General features: G+C 37.0%; 2 protein-coding genes across 2 annotated transcripts; both read left to right on the forward strand.

Annotated features, from left to right (window-relative positions):
- The first annotated feature begins 357 nt into the window (after positions 1–357).
- Positions 358–6,497, forward strand: LOC141322077 (all-trans-retinol 13,14-reductase). The gene is made up of 11 exons (XM_073833412.1): positions 358–565; positions 653–835; positions 1,013–1,254; positions 2,181–2,382; positions 2,501–2,698; positions 2,798–2,917; positions 3,024–3,162; positions 3,281–3,390; positions 4,433–4,599; positions 5,448–5,607; positions 5,724–6,497. Exons 1-11 carry the CDS (start codon positions 403–405, stop codon positions 5,867–5,869), a joined length of 1,830 nt encoding a protein of 609 aa, XP_073689513.1. The 5' UTR covers positions 358–402; the 3' UTR covers positions 5,870–6,497.
- A 1,028-nt stretch (positions 6,498–7,525) lies between these two features.
- LOC141322237 (cyclin-dependent kinase 4-like) lies at positions 7,526–12,106 on the forward strand. The gene is made up of 7 exons (XM_073833419.1): positions 7,526–7,755; positions 7,843–7,975; positions 9,664–9,831; positions 9,927–10,036; positions 11,024–11,074; positions 11,170–11,302; positions 11,384–12,106. The coding sequence occupies exons 1-7, from the start codon at positions 7,526–7,528 to the stop codon at positions 11,474–11,476; spliced, it is 918 nt and encodes a 305-aa protein (XP_073689520.1). The 3' UTR covers positions 11,477–12,106.
- The last annotated feature ends 1,889 nt before the right edge of the window (positions 12,107–13,995 follow it).

The raw sequence follows: 13,995 nt of genomic DNA on the forward strand, positions 1-13,995 counted from the left end.
TTGCGACATTGCCAAGTGATGGCGCTATGGAGCCATGTGCTTTTTAAAAACATTTTAATAGGTTTAACATTAGTTTATTAGCTCGGAATATAACGTTACCCTAATTTGACTAGAAACAGTGCAGACCGGAAATGCAAAGCATTCTTTCAGTTAAGAACTAACTTCCGTGTTCAGGAAAAACGTCTATAATATCAAACATACATATTGGTTAAAACCATAGATATATATGTATATATATCTATGGTTAAAACGGCCCTTCTCTCCGCAAACAATACGTCATTTAAAAACAAACCTTGTGATTGGTCAGCAGCGCCTTCGGAGGAGGAGTCAACGCTAAACATCCATGATATTGGGCAGTGGCGTGAGGAAGTCAGCACATGACAGCACTTTGTATTTTACAACATGTGGGTCGCCGTCGTCGTAACTTTCTTAGCCTTAGTGGCAGCAGTTCTCTTTAAATATGTGTTTGGAAGTTCTGGACCGAATCCTTTTGCCATTGACACACGCGAGCCGCTGAAGCCAATGGTGTACGACCGAAAGCTGAAGAATAAAGTCCTGAGACAAGGTCGGGTATCAAACATACATATATGCACAAATCTACTTCCTGTAGTAAATGCTAATGGTTTAACGCCACGTTTGTATCCACATGCAGGTTTTCTGGCCAGTAAGGTCCCTCAGGACTTGGATGCAATTGTGGTTGGCAGTGGGATTGGAGGATTGGCAATAGCTGTCCTGTTGGCTAAAGTGGGTAAAAAGGTTCTGGTTCTGGAGCAACATGACCGGGCTGGAGGATGCTGTCACACCTTCTCAAAGCAAGGGTTTGAGTTTGATATTGGTGAGAATGACTTTTGTACCTCAGCAATCTGTCAACCTAATAAAACGGCTTTTATCTGACTATAACCCTGTCTTGCTTTGGGAAAGATTAGCATGTTTATTGAGCCTTAAAACAATGAATGTGCTACTCGTGTATAGGTCAGTTTACAGTGATCTGAATGTTTTACTTCTATCTTAGGTATCCACTATATTGGGGAACTACAGGATCACAAGCCATTTCGCTGTGTGATTGACCAGTTAACCAATGGGCAGCTGCAGTGGGACCCGCTGGATAACCCCTTTGACAAAGTGGTCCTGGGTCCACCAGAAAACCGACGTGTATACCCCATCTACAGTGGAAAAAAACGCTACATGGATGAACTGAAGAAATGTTTCCCAGGGGAGGAAAAGGCCATTGATGAATATGTGAGACTTTCCAAGGTGAGAACCACATGCTGGTCTTACGGACCAAAAATTCAAATATGTAACCCTGGACAACAAAACCAGTCATAAGGGTCAGTTTTGGAAAATTGAGATTTATGCGTCATCTAGAAGCATAGGTTTGTTAGGATAGGACAATATTTGGCCGAGCTGCAATTATTTGAACATCTCAAATCTGAAGGTGCAAAAAAAAATCTAAATATTGAGAAAAATCACTATTTAAGTTGTCCAAATTAAGTTCTTAGCAATGCATATTACTAACCAAAATGTAAGTTTTGATATAATAATGGTAGAGAAATGACAAAATAACTTCATGGAGCATGATCTTTATTTATCCTAATCATTTTTAGCATAAAAGAAAAATCGATCATTTTGACTCATACAATGTATTTTTGGCTATTGCTACAAATATACCAGTGCTACTTAAGACTGGTTTTGTGGTCCAGGGTCCCATATATCCAGTACCATTCCGAAGTTAGGGGTTTGTACATTTTGTAATGTCTTATATGCTTACCATGGCATTTATTTGATCAAAAAGACAGGAAAATGCTTATTTGTGATTACAAAGTTTTATATTTGTAGTGTAGTTAAAGTCATTCAGTGCTCTGAACCTTTTTAACATTATACAGCTGTTTGCATGACCTTTCCCCTACACTCATAGCCACAGACAGGCACTTATCCAAGGGTGGTGTGATCTAAAGGGGAGATGAGGGCACTGTATGCCTGCACATAAAGTTACATCACCTTCATTAGCTATTTCTGCTGTATTTACAATTCAGTTATGCAGTACATTGCATTTCATTAGTTACAGACTTCGAAACTGGTTAGAGCTGAAATCCACTTTTGCAGAACACACGTTAAGGACCATGGAGAGACGAAGTTAAACACAAAACGTAATGCTGATTTTTTTTTAATGCTCCTTTCAGAAAGTTGCAAATGGCGTGTGGTACATGGTCCTGCTGAAGCTACTCCCGACTCCTCTTGCAAAGTTCCTGGTGCACACAGGCCTGGCCAATCGCCTGTCTTCCTTCTTCAGCTATGCGTCACGCAGCTTGACTGATGTGGTGAACGGGCTCACACAGAATAAAGACCTGAGAGCGGTGATGTGCTACATCTTTGGGACCTACGGTGAGATGATCCAGCTCTCTGACCTCATTGAAAATGAGTTCCTTCTGTGTTTCTAGCCATAAACCATACAATAACTCGCATCTACTGACCTACTTCAGTTTTTGTGTTTGGTTAACAGGTAAAATGCCCAAAGAAGCAAGCTTTTCCATGCACAGTTTGCTTTTGAACCACTATTTGAATGGTGCCTGGTACCCAAAAGGTGGTGCAAGTGAGATCGCCTACCACATGATCCCTATCATTGAGAAAGCAGGAGGTGCAGTGCTTGTTAGAGCACCTGTCAACCGCATACTCCTCAATGATGCTAAAGAGGCTATTGGTAACACTTCAAACATCTTCCTAACTCCCACACTGCATAAATTGTATCAGACTTTTGCAAGGATTTAATGCCTGGACTGTTTTGTTGGCACTGATGCAGGTGTGAGTGTTATGAAGGGACAGGAGGAGGTGCACGTTCACGCTCCCATAGTGATTTCAGATGCTGGAATCTTCAATACCTTCGAACATCTCCTGCCCAAAGATGTGCAGACTATGCCTGGTGAGAGAGAGCCAAAGTTTATTCTGCAATTTAGGAAGAGGATTCTGATAGAGCTACATGATGTACTTCATATTGTAGATTGTTTTTTTGTTATGGTACTATACAGCGATCCAGAAACAGCTGAGTATGGTGCAGCATGGAGATGGTGGTCTCAGTATTTTCATCGGTGTGGAAGGGACAAAAGAGGAGCTGGACCTAAAAGCAGACAATTATTTTATCTTCCCTGAGAACAATTTGGACGAGCTGTGAGTGTGAACCTCCTTTTTCTAAAGAGTATGCAAGTGCTTGTTCATTTCTAAACCTCTGTCCACTGTAACGTCAGCACTGCTCTCATTTTTTTGATCATGTCTGCTGTACTTTCAGATTGGAGGGTTACATGAAGGGAAAAAGGGAAGAATCTTCTAAAAAGGTCCCTCTTATTTTCGTGGCCTCACCCTCTGCCAAAGACTCAACCTGGCCAGAAAGAAGTCCAGGTAAAGAGATAAAGAAAAGTGTTAAAGGATTAGTTCATATCCAGAATACAAATTCCTTATTTACTCACCCCCATGTCATCCAAGATGTTCATGTGTTTTTTTTATAGTTGCAAAGAAATTAAGGTTTTTGAGGAAAATATTCCAGGATTTTTCTCCGTATATTGGACTTCAATGGGAGCCAATGGGTTGAAGGTCCAAATTGCAGTTTCAACGCAGCTTTAAAGGGCACTACACAATCCCAGCCGAGGATTAAGGGTGTTATCTAATGAAACAATCTGTCATTTTCTAAAAAAAAAAGAAAAAAAAATTTAACCACAAATGCTCATTTTGCACTGGCTCTGTATAAATGACTTCACACATTGTGTAATTTTCTATGATGGAAAAGTCACTTGCGGTTAGTTCTTCATCTGTGTACTTCAGTTCAAAAAAGTACACTACAAAATCAACTGCAACTACAAAATCAGCCGACGTTGTTTTACTTTTTTTTTTGTAGAGGGCGTTTGACTTTCTTTGCACATTTGCTTTGCACATTTGAGTCGGTACTTCCGCCTATATCACGTATGACCTTTCCAATGTGATTACGTAATGCATGAAGATTTGTAAGATATACTGTAAGACAAGTAATTTTTTTTGAAAATGACCAATCATTTCACCAGATAAGACTCTTATTCCTCGGCTAGGATCGTGTAGAACCCATTAAAACTGCAATTTGGACCTTCAACCCGTTGGTTCCCATTGAAGTCCACTATATGGAGAAAAATCCTGGAATGTTTTCCTCAAAAACCTTAATTTCTTTGCCACTGAAAAAAGAAAGACACTAATATCTTGGATGACATGGGGGTGAGCAAATTATCAGGAAATGTGGACAAAGCTGTAAATGTAGTCCAGAGTGTTTTAAGCTTGTCTACATTTAACAAGAGGAATGTATGAATGTGATGTGGTTGAATAAATTATTAAAGGTTCTACGCTAAAATAACAGACACTTCTGCTTGGTCCATCATGTTTGTGGTTAAATAAATATCTAAATATGTTTCGCCTACAGGTAAATCCACTGTGACTGTTGTTAGCTTTGCCAACTATTCATGGTTTGAAGAGTGGAAAGATGACAAAGTGAAGAACAGAAGCGTAGATTACAAGGACCTGAAGGAGGCATTCATCAATAACATATTAGAGGCAGTTTATGAGGTCTTTCCTAAGATCAAGGACAGGGTAAGAACTTTCTAATCAGCGTCTAAACCAGTGTTGTTTTTGACAAACATCTTAGATTTAGTCTTAGTCTTTTGGACTAAAATGCTTATTAGTTTTAGTCAAATTTTAGTCACTTCTATATGTGATAGTTTTAGTCGTCTTAACAAATTAATGTAGGTCAGTAAGTATTTTGCTGTTGGGTAGTGTCACTTATAAGTTGTGAAAATAGCAGATATATAATTCAACACATTGTGAGCTTCCGGATTGACTATTTTCACCAATAATTACAATAATGAAGGAATGGTTTTAGACATAAAAGACATATATTTGAAATACACCCATAGGTCCTCTGGCCCTTTGCGACCACCCTGTGTGCAAACTGCCGCCATCATGGTTAATCGTCTGTCTGTCTGAGTGACAACAATGTGACGTGTTGAGCACGTTGTGCGCTGCACACCAGGTGGTGGGCGTAACCAAACAAGGATAGAATGCTAAAACGCTTGCCATACTAGTATGGAAAAGAGTATTTAATGCTAATACGGCTTGCCATAGCGGCAGATACTTTTTAGGTTTTAATTGGCATGCACAATAAGCAGAAATGTCATGCATTTTAAACGTCTGACGGACCACCCACTAACATTTTCGTCTATTTTTGTCTCATCAACGAAAACTCACACACGTCTCGTCATGTTTTAGTCATCAAAGACACATTTTTATCTCGTCATCGTCTCGTTATCTTCATGAAAAAAAGTGCCGTCAACGAAATGATTTCGTCATCGTTGACAAACAACACTGGTCTAAACAGAGTCCTGCTCTCATCTTGTATTATACACACTTTTGTGTTTTTTTTTTTCTGACTCTCTCTGTAGATTGAATATGTGGATGCAGGCACCCCAATCACAAATCAACATTATATTGGCGCTCCTAAAGGAGAGATCTATGGTATTGATCATGGTATTCCTCGCTTCGATGTTGAACTGAACGCCATCATCAGACCACAGACGCCCATTAAAAACCTCTTCCTCACAGGTGAGTTTTATATGCCATCCAAAAGTAGATATTTTTTTTTAGCTGATTACAAGAATGAATGGGCAGAGTGCTTTGTTTTTTCTCCTTTCTCTTTCAAATCTGGACTTTGCTTACAGGTCAGGATGTAATGTTGTGTGGGTTTGCTGGAGCGCTGTCAGGAGCACTGACATGTGGTTCTGTCATCCTGAATCGTAATCTTCACCTGGATACCTTTAGTCTGGCTAAGAGAGTCAAGAATGGCAACAACAAGAAGAAAGAATAAGTATTAGTAACATGTAATGTTCATAATCATTCACAGAGATATCAGATATGGCTCTGGAGAAGCAAACTGAGGATATGTGATTATTAACAGATCAACCACTGCACTGCCTGACAGTAATGAACCACTGTATGTCTACCTAATCATTTTAAAACTCCTTTATTGGTAAAGTGTTTACCAAGTGCCTTACTGATTTGAAACTCAACTATATAGTAATTCCAAATTTAGTTTTTAATCCACGTTATATATTTATCTATTATAAATAAATAAATACAATTTATAAATAAATCAGGTTCTTTTTGAAAGATACATTGTGTTAAAAGCATAAGACATGCTTGCCACTATGTATTGTGGCTGTTTTGTAACTATGAACTGACATTTTAGTTGCACTTACATTTGATTAATTATTGTGGAGCCAGGCCTGTAGGTCTGTATTAAGGGATTAAATGCATCTTTCTCAAATTATATATTTGAGATGTTGTCTGATGTCATCTGCACATTTAGCTGTGAATTTTCTATTTTCTAAGTTGCAGTGATATTGGTCTAAATATGCATGCAATATGCATACATGTTCTTATTAATGTACAATGGATGCTTGTGCATACTGAATAAATAAGTTAATTTCAAATCACTGTGTGGGATGTATCTGGTTTTAAATGAAGGGGGGGCAGTGTGGCTTAATGTCAAGACTCAAAATGGCAGATACTAAATTTGATAAATGTTTTCTTATCTTAATTTATCTACATGAAAAAAATATCATCTTAAAAACAATCCTAAACAGAATTGTTAAAAAATGCATTAAAATATATAAGGTCACTGCATGGTACAAATATTAAAATATGCAATTTTTAAATTATTTAAAAAAAAATTATACAATATCTGATTTATTTTGCTGACATTCACATTGCATAGGTGTGCATATCCTTTCACATGAAAATAGGGGATATCCAGAAAAAAATCCTAAGATGTTCATTGGTTGGTTTTGCAGATGCAAATCTCACACCCCTGCAGGGTTGTGAGGCTTTATTAAAATCATGGCAAACAACACATATTGATCCGTGTCACTGATCCAGATTAGTAGACAATCACTTTCCTGCTCAAGATTTTGTATGACACTGACAGAAAAGGTAAGTTAAGTTTAATTTTAGTTTTATATCTACGAAACAGTGTATATATTAGCCATATGAACACGTTTCACAACGTGCACGCTTACCGCGGTAATAATTAAGATAAATTGTCAAGCACCATTTTATCGCGAGATATATATCTGTTTTATGGATAAATCGTGTTACCGGTGATGGCGTCTAGAAGAGTCAAATATACATGTTCCAATTATTTAATCAAGTCGAATATGCAAACTTTTTTTCAAGTTTACAAACAAATTTAATGTCAACGGGATGTCCTCATTTTTTTTTTATAAATCAACACACATACATTTATAAATATCTGTTATATTTATATAATTACTGTAGTTTTTATAGTTTTTTTTATTTTATTTGACAGTTAACTTTGTAAGCCACAGTCTAAATTTTGCGCAAACGCTATTGAGTTGAAAGCGTTTTACATTATTTTGTCCAATTTTCTTAATCTGTTTATTGAGCTCCCAGTGACTTTTGTCTCTTGCAGTGACACGGTCTGACAGATAGTTCTTCTCTAAACATGGATGACAGCTGTTGGGAGAGCTCAGATTATGAAATCTTGGCAGAAATCGGCCAGGGTGCCTACGGCAAAGTGTTCAAAGCCAGAGAGAGGAGCGGGCTGCAGCGTCTCATAGCGGTAAAGAAACTGAACATCCCCGAGGAGCCGGGGTCTGGCATCCCTCAGTTTGTCATCCGAGAAGTGGCCCTTTTGCGAAAAATAGAGCACTTCAACCACCCGAACATAGTCAAGTGAGTATGGAAACGGTCAAAAATCCCACGTACGTTGTGAAAAGCATAATGACTTTTAATTTTAAGTATCATGAGATTTCTCCTCAGGTTGCTGAATGTTTCCGCTGGATGGCAGAACCAAAAGTTTGACCTGACATTGGTGTTCGAGTATATCGATCAGGATCTGACCGCATTTCTCAGCAGAGCATCAGAAAAAGGCCTGGCCAAGAACAAAATCAAGGTTTTAACTTGGCTTCCTCTTACTCTTTTTATATTAAATGGAATAAATTTGTATAGGAAATCCAGGGCTAATTTTCACAATTTTATTCTTTTTGAAAATCAATTTCTGTATAGACATACACTATCAGACAAACGTTTTTTAATGTTTTTAAAGAAGTATCTTCTGCTCACCAAGCCTCTATTTATTTGATCCAAAATACAGAAAAAGTAATGTGAAATATTTTTACGATATATTTCAAATGACTGCGTTTATTCTAAAATGTGATTTGTTCCTGTGATCAAAGCTAAATTTTCAGCATCATTACTGCAGTCTTCAGTGTCACATGATCCTTCAGAAATCATTCTAATATGCTGGTTTGCTGTTCAAGAAACATTTTTTTTTAATATTAGCAATATTTGAAACAGTTGAGTACATTTTTTCAAGATTATTTGATGAATTGAAAGATCCAAAGATCAGCATTTATCTGAAATAAAAAGCTTTTGTAACGCTTGGAGCTTTTTTGGAAAGAAATTATAGAAATTAATACTTTTATTTAGCAAAGATCCTTTAAATTGATAAAAAAGTGATGATAAGGCAAGGCAAGTTTATTTATATAGCACATTTCATACACAATGGTAATTCAAAGTGCTGTACATAAAAGGAATTAAAATCAAAATAGCATAAAAATCATTAAAATTAAAGATAATAATCACAACAATAAAAACAGAATTTAGGAACATTTAAGATGAATTAAAATTAATTAACACAGTAAAATGATTATACATAAAATATTGCAATCTGTTCGGACGTAGCACAGTGCTCATTCAATAAATGCATAACTGAACAGGTGAGTTTTGAGTCTGCATTTAAATGTGGCTAATGTATTAGCACATCTGATCTCTTCTGGAAGCTGATTCCAACTGCGGGCGGCATAATGGCTAAAAGCGGATTCCCCTTGTTTTGTGAGAACCCTTGAAATCACTGACTGACTCGATCCTAGAGATCTGAGTTGTCTGTTAGGTTTATATTCAGTGAGCATATCTGCAATGTATGTAGGTCCTAGGCCATTGAGTGCTTTATAAACAAGTAATAATGATGATAAAGACATTTATGTTACAAAAGATTTCTATTTCAGATAAAAACAGTTTTTCTGAACTTTCTATTCATCAAAGAAACCTGAAAAAATTCAACTCAGCTTTTCACTGTAATAATAATAGTTATAATAAATGTTTTTTGAGCAGCAAATCAGAATATTAAAATTATTTCTGAAGGATCATGTGACTGGAGTAATGATGCAAAAAATTCAGCTTTGAAATCAGAGGAAATGATTACATTTTTAAATATGTTCATATAGAAAAATATTTAATATTTATTTGAAATAGTAAAGATATTTCAAAATGTTACTGTTTTTGCTGAACTTTGGGTCAAACATATGCAGGCTTGGTGAGCAGAAGAGACTAATTAAAAAAAAAAACATTAAAAATCTTACTGTACAAAAACTTTTGACCTAGTAATGTACCTAAAAGTCTTTGCTACAAAAAAGTTATTGTACACTGCACCGTTATAGCCCAGGAACAAAGATACAGTTCTTTGAATTTACATACACCTATGGTGACAACATGCCTCAATACAGTAGCATATTGTCCCACAGTATGGGATAAATTAAAGACTTAAGCATAGATTTGTGTTTTTCTTCTTTATTTATATAGGATGTGATGCGTCAGCTGCTCAGTGGACTTGACTTCCTCCACACAAACACTGTCATTCACCGGGACCTGAAGCCAGACAATGTGCTTGTGAGCAGTCGAGGGGAGGTCAAGATTGCAGACTTCGGTTTAGCCAGGATATATACATACCATGTCGCCCTCACCCCATGTGTATGGAGCTCAGATTCACATTCACAGTAATGTGTAGCTGTAGTGAGTTCCTTCCTGCATGTGATGTATTTGTATTTGTATTTGTGTATGTGTAGGTTGTGACTCTTTGGTACAGGGCTCCAGAGGTCCTGCTGCAGTCCAGTTACATGTCTTCAGTGGATATGTGGAGTGCTGGCTGCATCTTTGCAGAGCTCTTTCTGTTAAGGTGAGAGCAAAAACAGCTAAGAGGGACATTTTTTTTATACAATGGGCAATGGAACTTTTTAATGCTTTTTAAAGAAGTCTCTTCTGCTTACCAAGCCTGCATTTATTTGATCTAAAATACAGTCAAATCAGTACAATTTCGAAATATTTTTACTATTTAAAATAGCTGTTTTCTATTTGAATATATTTTAAAATGTAATTTATTCCTGTGATCAAAGCTACATTTTTAGCATCGTTACTCCAGTCTAATGTCCTTCAGAAATCATTCTAATATGCTGATTTGCTGTTCAAGAAACATTTTATATTATTATTTTTATTATTATCAATATTTAAAACAGTTGAGTAATTTTTTCAGGATTCTTTGAGGAATAGAGAGATCCAGTCAGTATCATTTTAGGAAGCAGATAGTTTATTTTGCAAGGGTGCCTTACAAAAAAAGCATCTATTAGATGATAAAGACATTTATAATGTTACAAAATTTCAGGTAAATGCTGTTCTTCTGAACTTTCTGAAGAATTCTACTCAGCTGTTTTCAACATATGTTTTAAACATAAAAATGTTTTTTAAGCAGCAAATCAGAATATTAGAATGATTTCTAAAGGATCATGTGACTGGAGTAATGATGCTAAAAATTCAGCTTTGAAATCACAGAAATAAATTACATTTCAGTATATATTTAAATAGAAAGCAGTTATTTTACATAGTAAAACTATGTTTTTGTTGTACTTTGGATCAAATAAATGCAGGCTTGGTGAGCAGAAGAGACTTAAAAATCATAAAAGTCTTACTGTTCAAAAACTTTTGACTGTTTGTGTACGCTACCACTACAAAGTTTCGGGTTAAAAAGAAATTATAATTTTATTCAGCAAGGACATTTTAGTCATTGTGAAGCGATCTGGGTACACAATTTAAAACTTTAACCAAGTGACAGATAAATTCTTCTAATCCTGAGATGATTCTTTATCTTTATCCCTTGCCTTTTCTGCAGGCCTTTGTTTTGTGGATTCACAGAGATCCAGCAGCTGCAAAAGATCTTTGAGTGAGTCAAATTGCTTTTGCATTTCCGAATCCCAGTTAAAACGTACTACACCTTTTTGTGGTCATTTGTGGTCTTGCATGTTCACTCTCTCTCAGGGTAATTGGATTGCCGGGTGAGGAGGACTGGCCCATAGAAAGCCCTGTCTGCTACAGCTTTGCTTGGGCTGAGAAAAAGCCTACAAAACAACTACTGCCCAGTCTAACCCATGAGGAGAATGACCTGCTGTCTGTAAGTGTTACTCATTTATTCTTATCTGGATAGAGATTTTAGTGACTGGTACTCAAACTACACACTTCCCTTTCCACACAGCAATTTTTGGCTTTCAATCCAGCTCATCGCATCTCGGCCTGTAGAGCTTTGGCCCACCCTTTCCTGGCAAACTGCAACAGTGAAGATGAATGAAAGATGAGTCTGACAGAAGAAGGCAGGGTCACATGATTAGATGGACTCCTCCCACCCAACTAGGGGTGCACCAAGAAATAATTTTGTTAGGTAGATTTTTTATAATGGAGTAAAGTGCAGCATTTTAACCTGTACATCACAATTTTTTTCTAATGAAAATGGGGTGGAAATGGACCATTTTACTGGTACTGCTAAAAAGAAACAAATACCCTTAAAGTATTCACCTTATTCATGTGTTGACAATGGTGAGAATTTGTCTTTTTCGCTTGTGACAACTCTCTAATAATGACATTTTTGTGTATGTTGCAGCACAATTGCTTATCTAACAGGTAAGTTGGATGTTTCCAGTTAGTTTCAGAGCAGAGTTGTTTTTGAAAGTGGTGCTTTTGTTCCTTGTTTTGTGCTTGTTTCGGCATCAATTGGACGTGTTTACTTATTTTTAATCACAAGCAGTGTTTTAAGTTCTGAGCAAATTGCTTGCAGTTTTTATGTTTTCTGTTCCTGATGAACTTGCGGTAAACAAACTAAAGCCAACAGAGCCTGTTTGTTATTAAATAAGCTGAGATTGATATTTAAGCGTAGTTATGACATTATGACCTTTTAAATAAATACAACTGAATTTGTAATGCACATTTGACTATTTTCTCTATACTGACACTAATAAAATTGCAATTTCAATATTGTTTGCCACCTTTCTTTCTTGAGCCCCAGTTAAAGGGATAGTTCGCCCAAAAATGAATTTTTTTTTTATTAATTACTCACCCTCATGTCATTCCAAACCATGTATCAGAGTAGCATGATGCATACATACACAACCAATGCATGCACATGGTGCTGTTGACAGGACAGGACAGTGTGTGTATGCACCGTGCTACTCTCCAATACAATGCTAGGGTGACGCAGAGAAGAATTGTTGAATAAAGTCTTTTTTTGTGCACACAAAAACTATTCTCATAGATTCATAAAATTACATTTGAACCACTGATGTCACATGGACTATTTTGTCAATGTTCTTGCTACCTTATTGACCTTGAACATAAAAGGACCCTGCAGTCTATAGAGCAGGAGTTCTCAACTCTGGCCCTCGAGGTCCATTTTCCTGCAGAGTTTAGCTCCAACCCTAATCAAACACACCTGGACTAAGCTAATCAAGCTCTTCATCATTACTAGAAAGTTACAGGCAGGTGAGTTTGACAAAGGTTGGAGGTAAACTCTGCAGGAAAGTGGACCTCGAGGGCCAGAGTTGAGAACCTCTGCTATAGACGGTCAGAAAGCTCTCGGGTTTCATCAAAAGTAACTTTATTTGTGTTCCGAAGATGAACGAAGTTCTTATGAGTTTGGAAAGACATGAGGGTGAGTAATTAATGACAATTTTAATTTTTGGGAGTGAACTGTCTCTTTAAGAATTTCTGTTTGATTAATTAATGCAATTAGTAAAGAGCCAAGATGACCACAAAGTGTCTTGCTGAAGGTGGCCACTGGGAGGCAGGTCATGCCAAAGTATAAATTGCATATGATTTTTTTATACAATAGCACATGACCATAAATTGGCTCAGTCACATGGAATGACATCTGCTATTCCCAAGAAATCTAATGCAGAGGGGTCAGTCCATTAACTATTTATGCATATTTTTTCCATATAGTTAAAAAATAAAAGTCCAATAAGAAAAATCTGTTCTGTACAAAAAATTAACCATGGTTTTGCTACACTAACCATAGTTTAACCAAGTTTTTGTTGTAAAACTGTTGGTACCCTGCTGAAAAAAAAAAAAAAACAGCTAAAACCAGGTTATAGGCTGGTTGACTGGTTTTAGCTGGTCAGCAGGCTGTTTTTTAGAGGGGTTTTGGCCACTCTCCCAGGCTGGTCAGGCTGGGAAACCAGCTAAATCCAGCTACTTCCATCCCAAACCAGCTTAGACCAGCCAACCAGCCTGGGCTGGTTTTAGCAGTTTTTTTCAACAGGGTAAGCAATAGGCCTACACCAAAAACATGTTTATAGCCTTCTACAACAATAAAACCTTGGTTCAGATTTTTAAAGGATGTTTAGCTGGCCCTCTTTCATCCCAGTAGTACCACTGGTTTTGCATTTACTAGTTTGTTTACTAACAAACCAATTTGTTTTTTCGTTGTTAGAAAATGTGATATCAACAAAATGGCGACCATGAGGGGGCGACAAGCTCCATGTAGAACGCAATAGATTTTATATAATATAATTCCTCATTGTGTTATTCATGTTTATGTGTACAACTTTTTAATTAGCAAAATAGCAAAAATGACTCACTGCGACCATAGCTGTTTAATAAACGGAGCTGTTGCCCCTTACAATGGAATGTGCCCTAGTCACGGGGGTATTTTTATCTCTCTCTCTCTCTCTCTCTCTCTCTCTCTCTCTCTCTCTCTCTCTCTCTCTCTCTCTCTCACACACACACACACACACACACACACACACACACACACACACACACACACACACACCCTAAAAGGGCTTTTCACACTGTCTCATTGGCCATTGGGGTTGT

Source organism: Garra rufa, chromosome 1 (genome assembly GCF_049309525.1).
Source record: "Garra rufa chromosome 1, GarRuf1.0, whole genome shotgun sequence".
Lineage (NCBI taxonomy): Eukaryota > Metazoa > Chordata > Actinopteri > Cypriniformes > Cyprinidae > Garra > Garra rufa.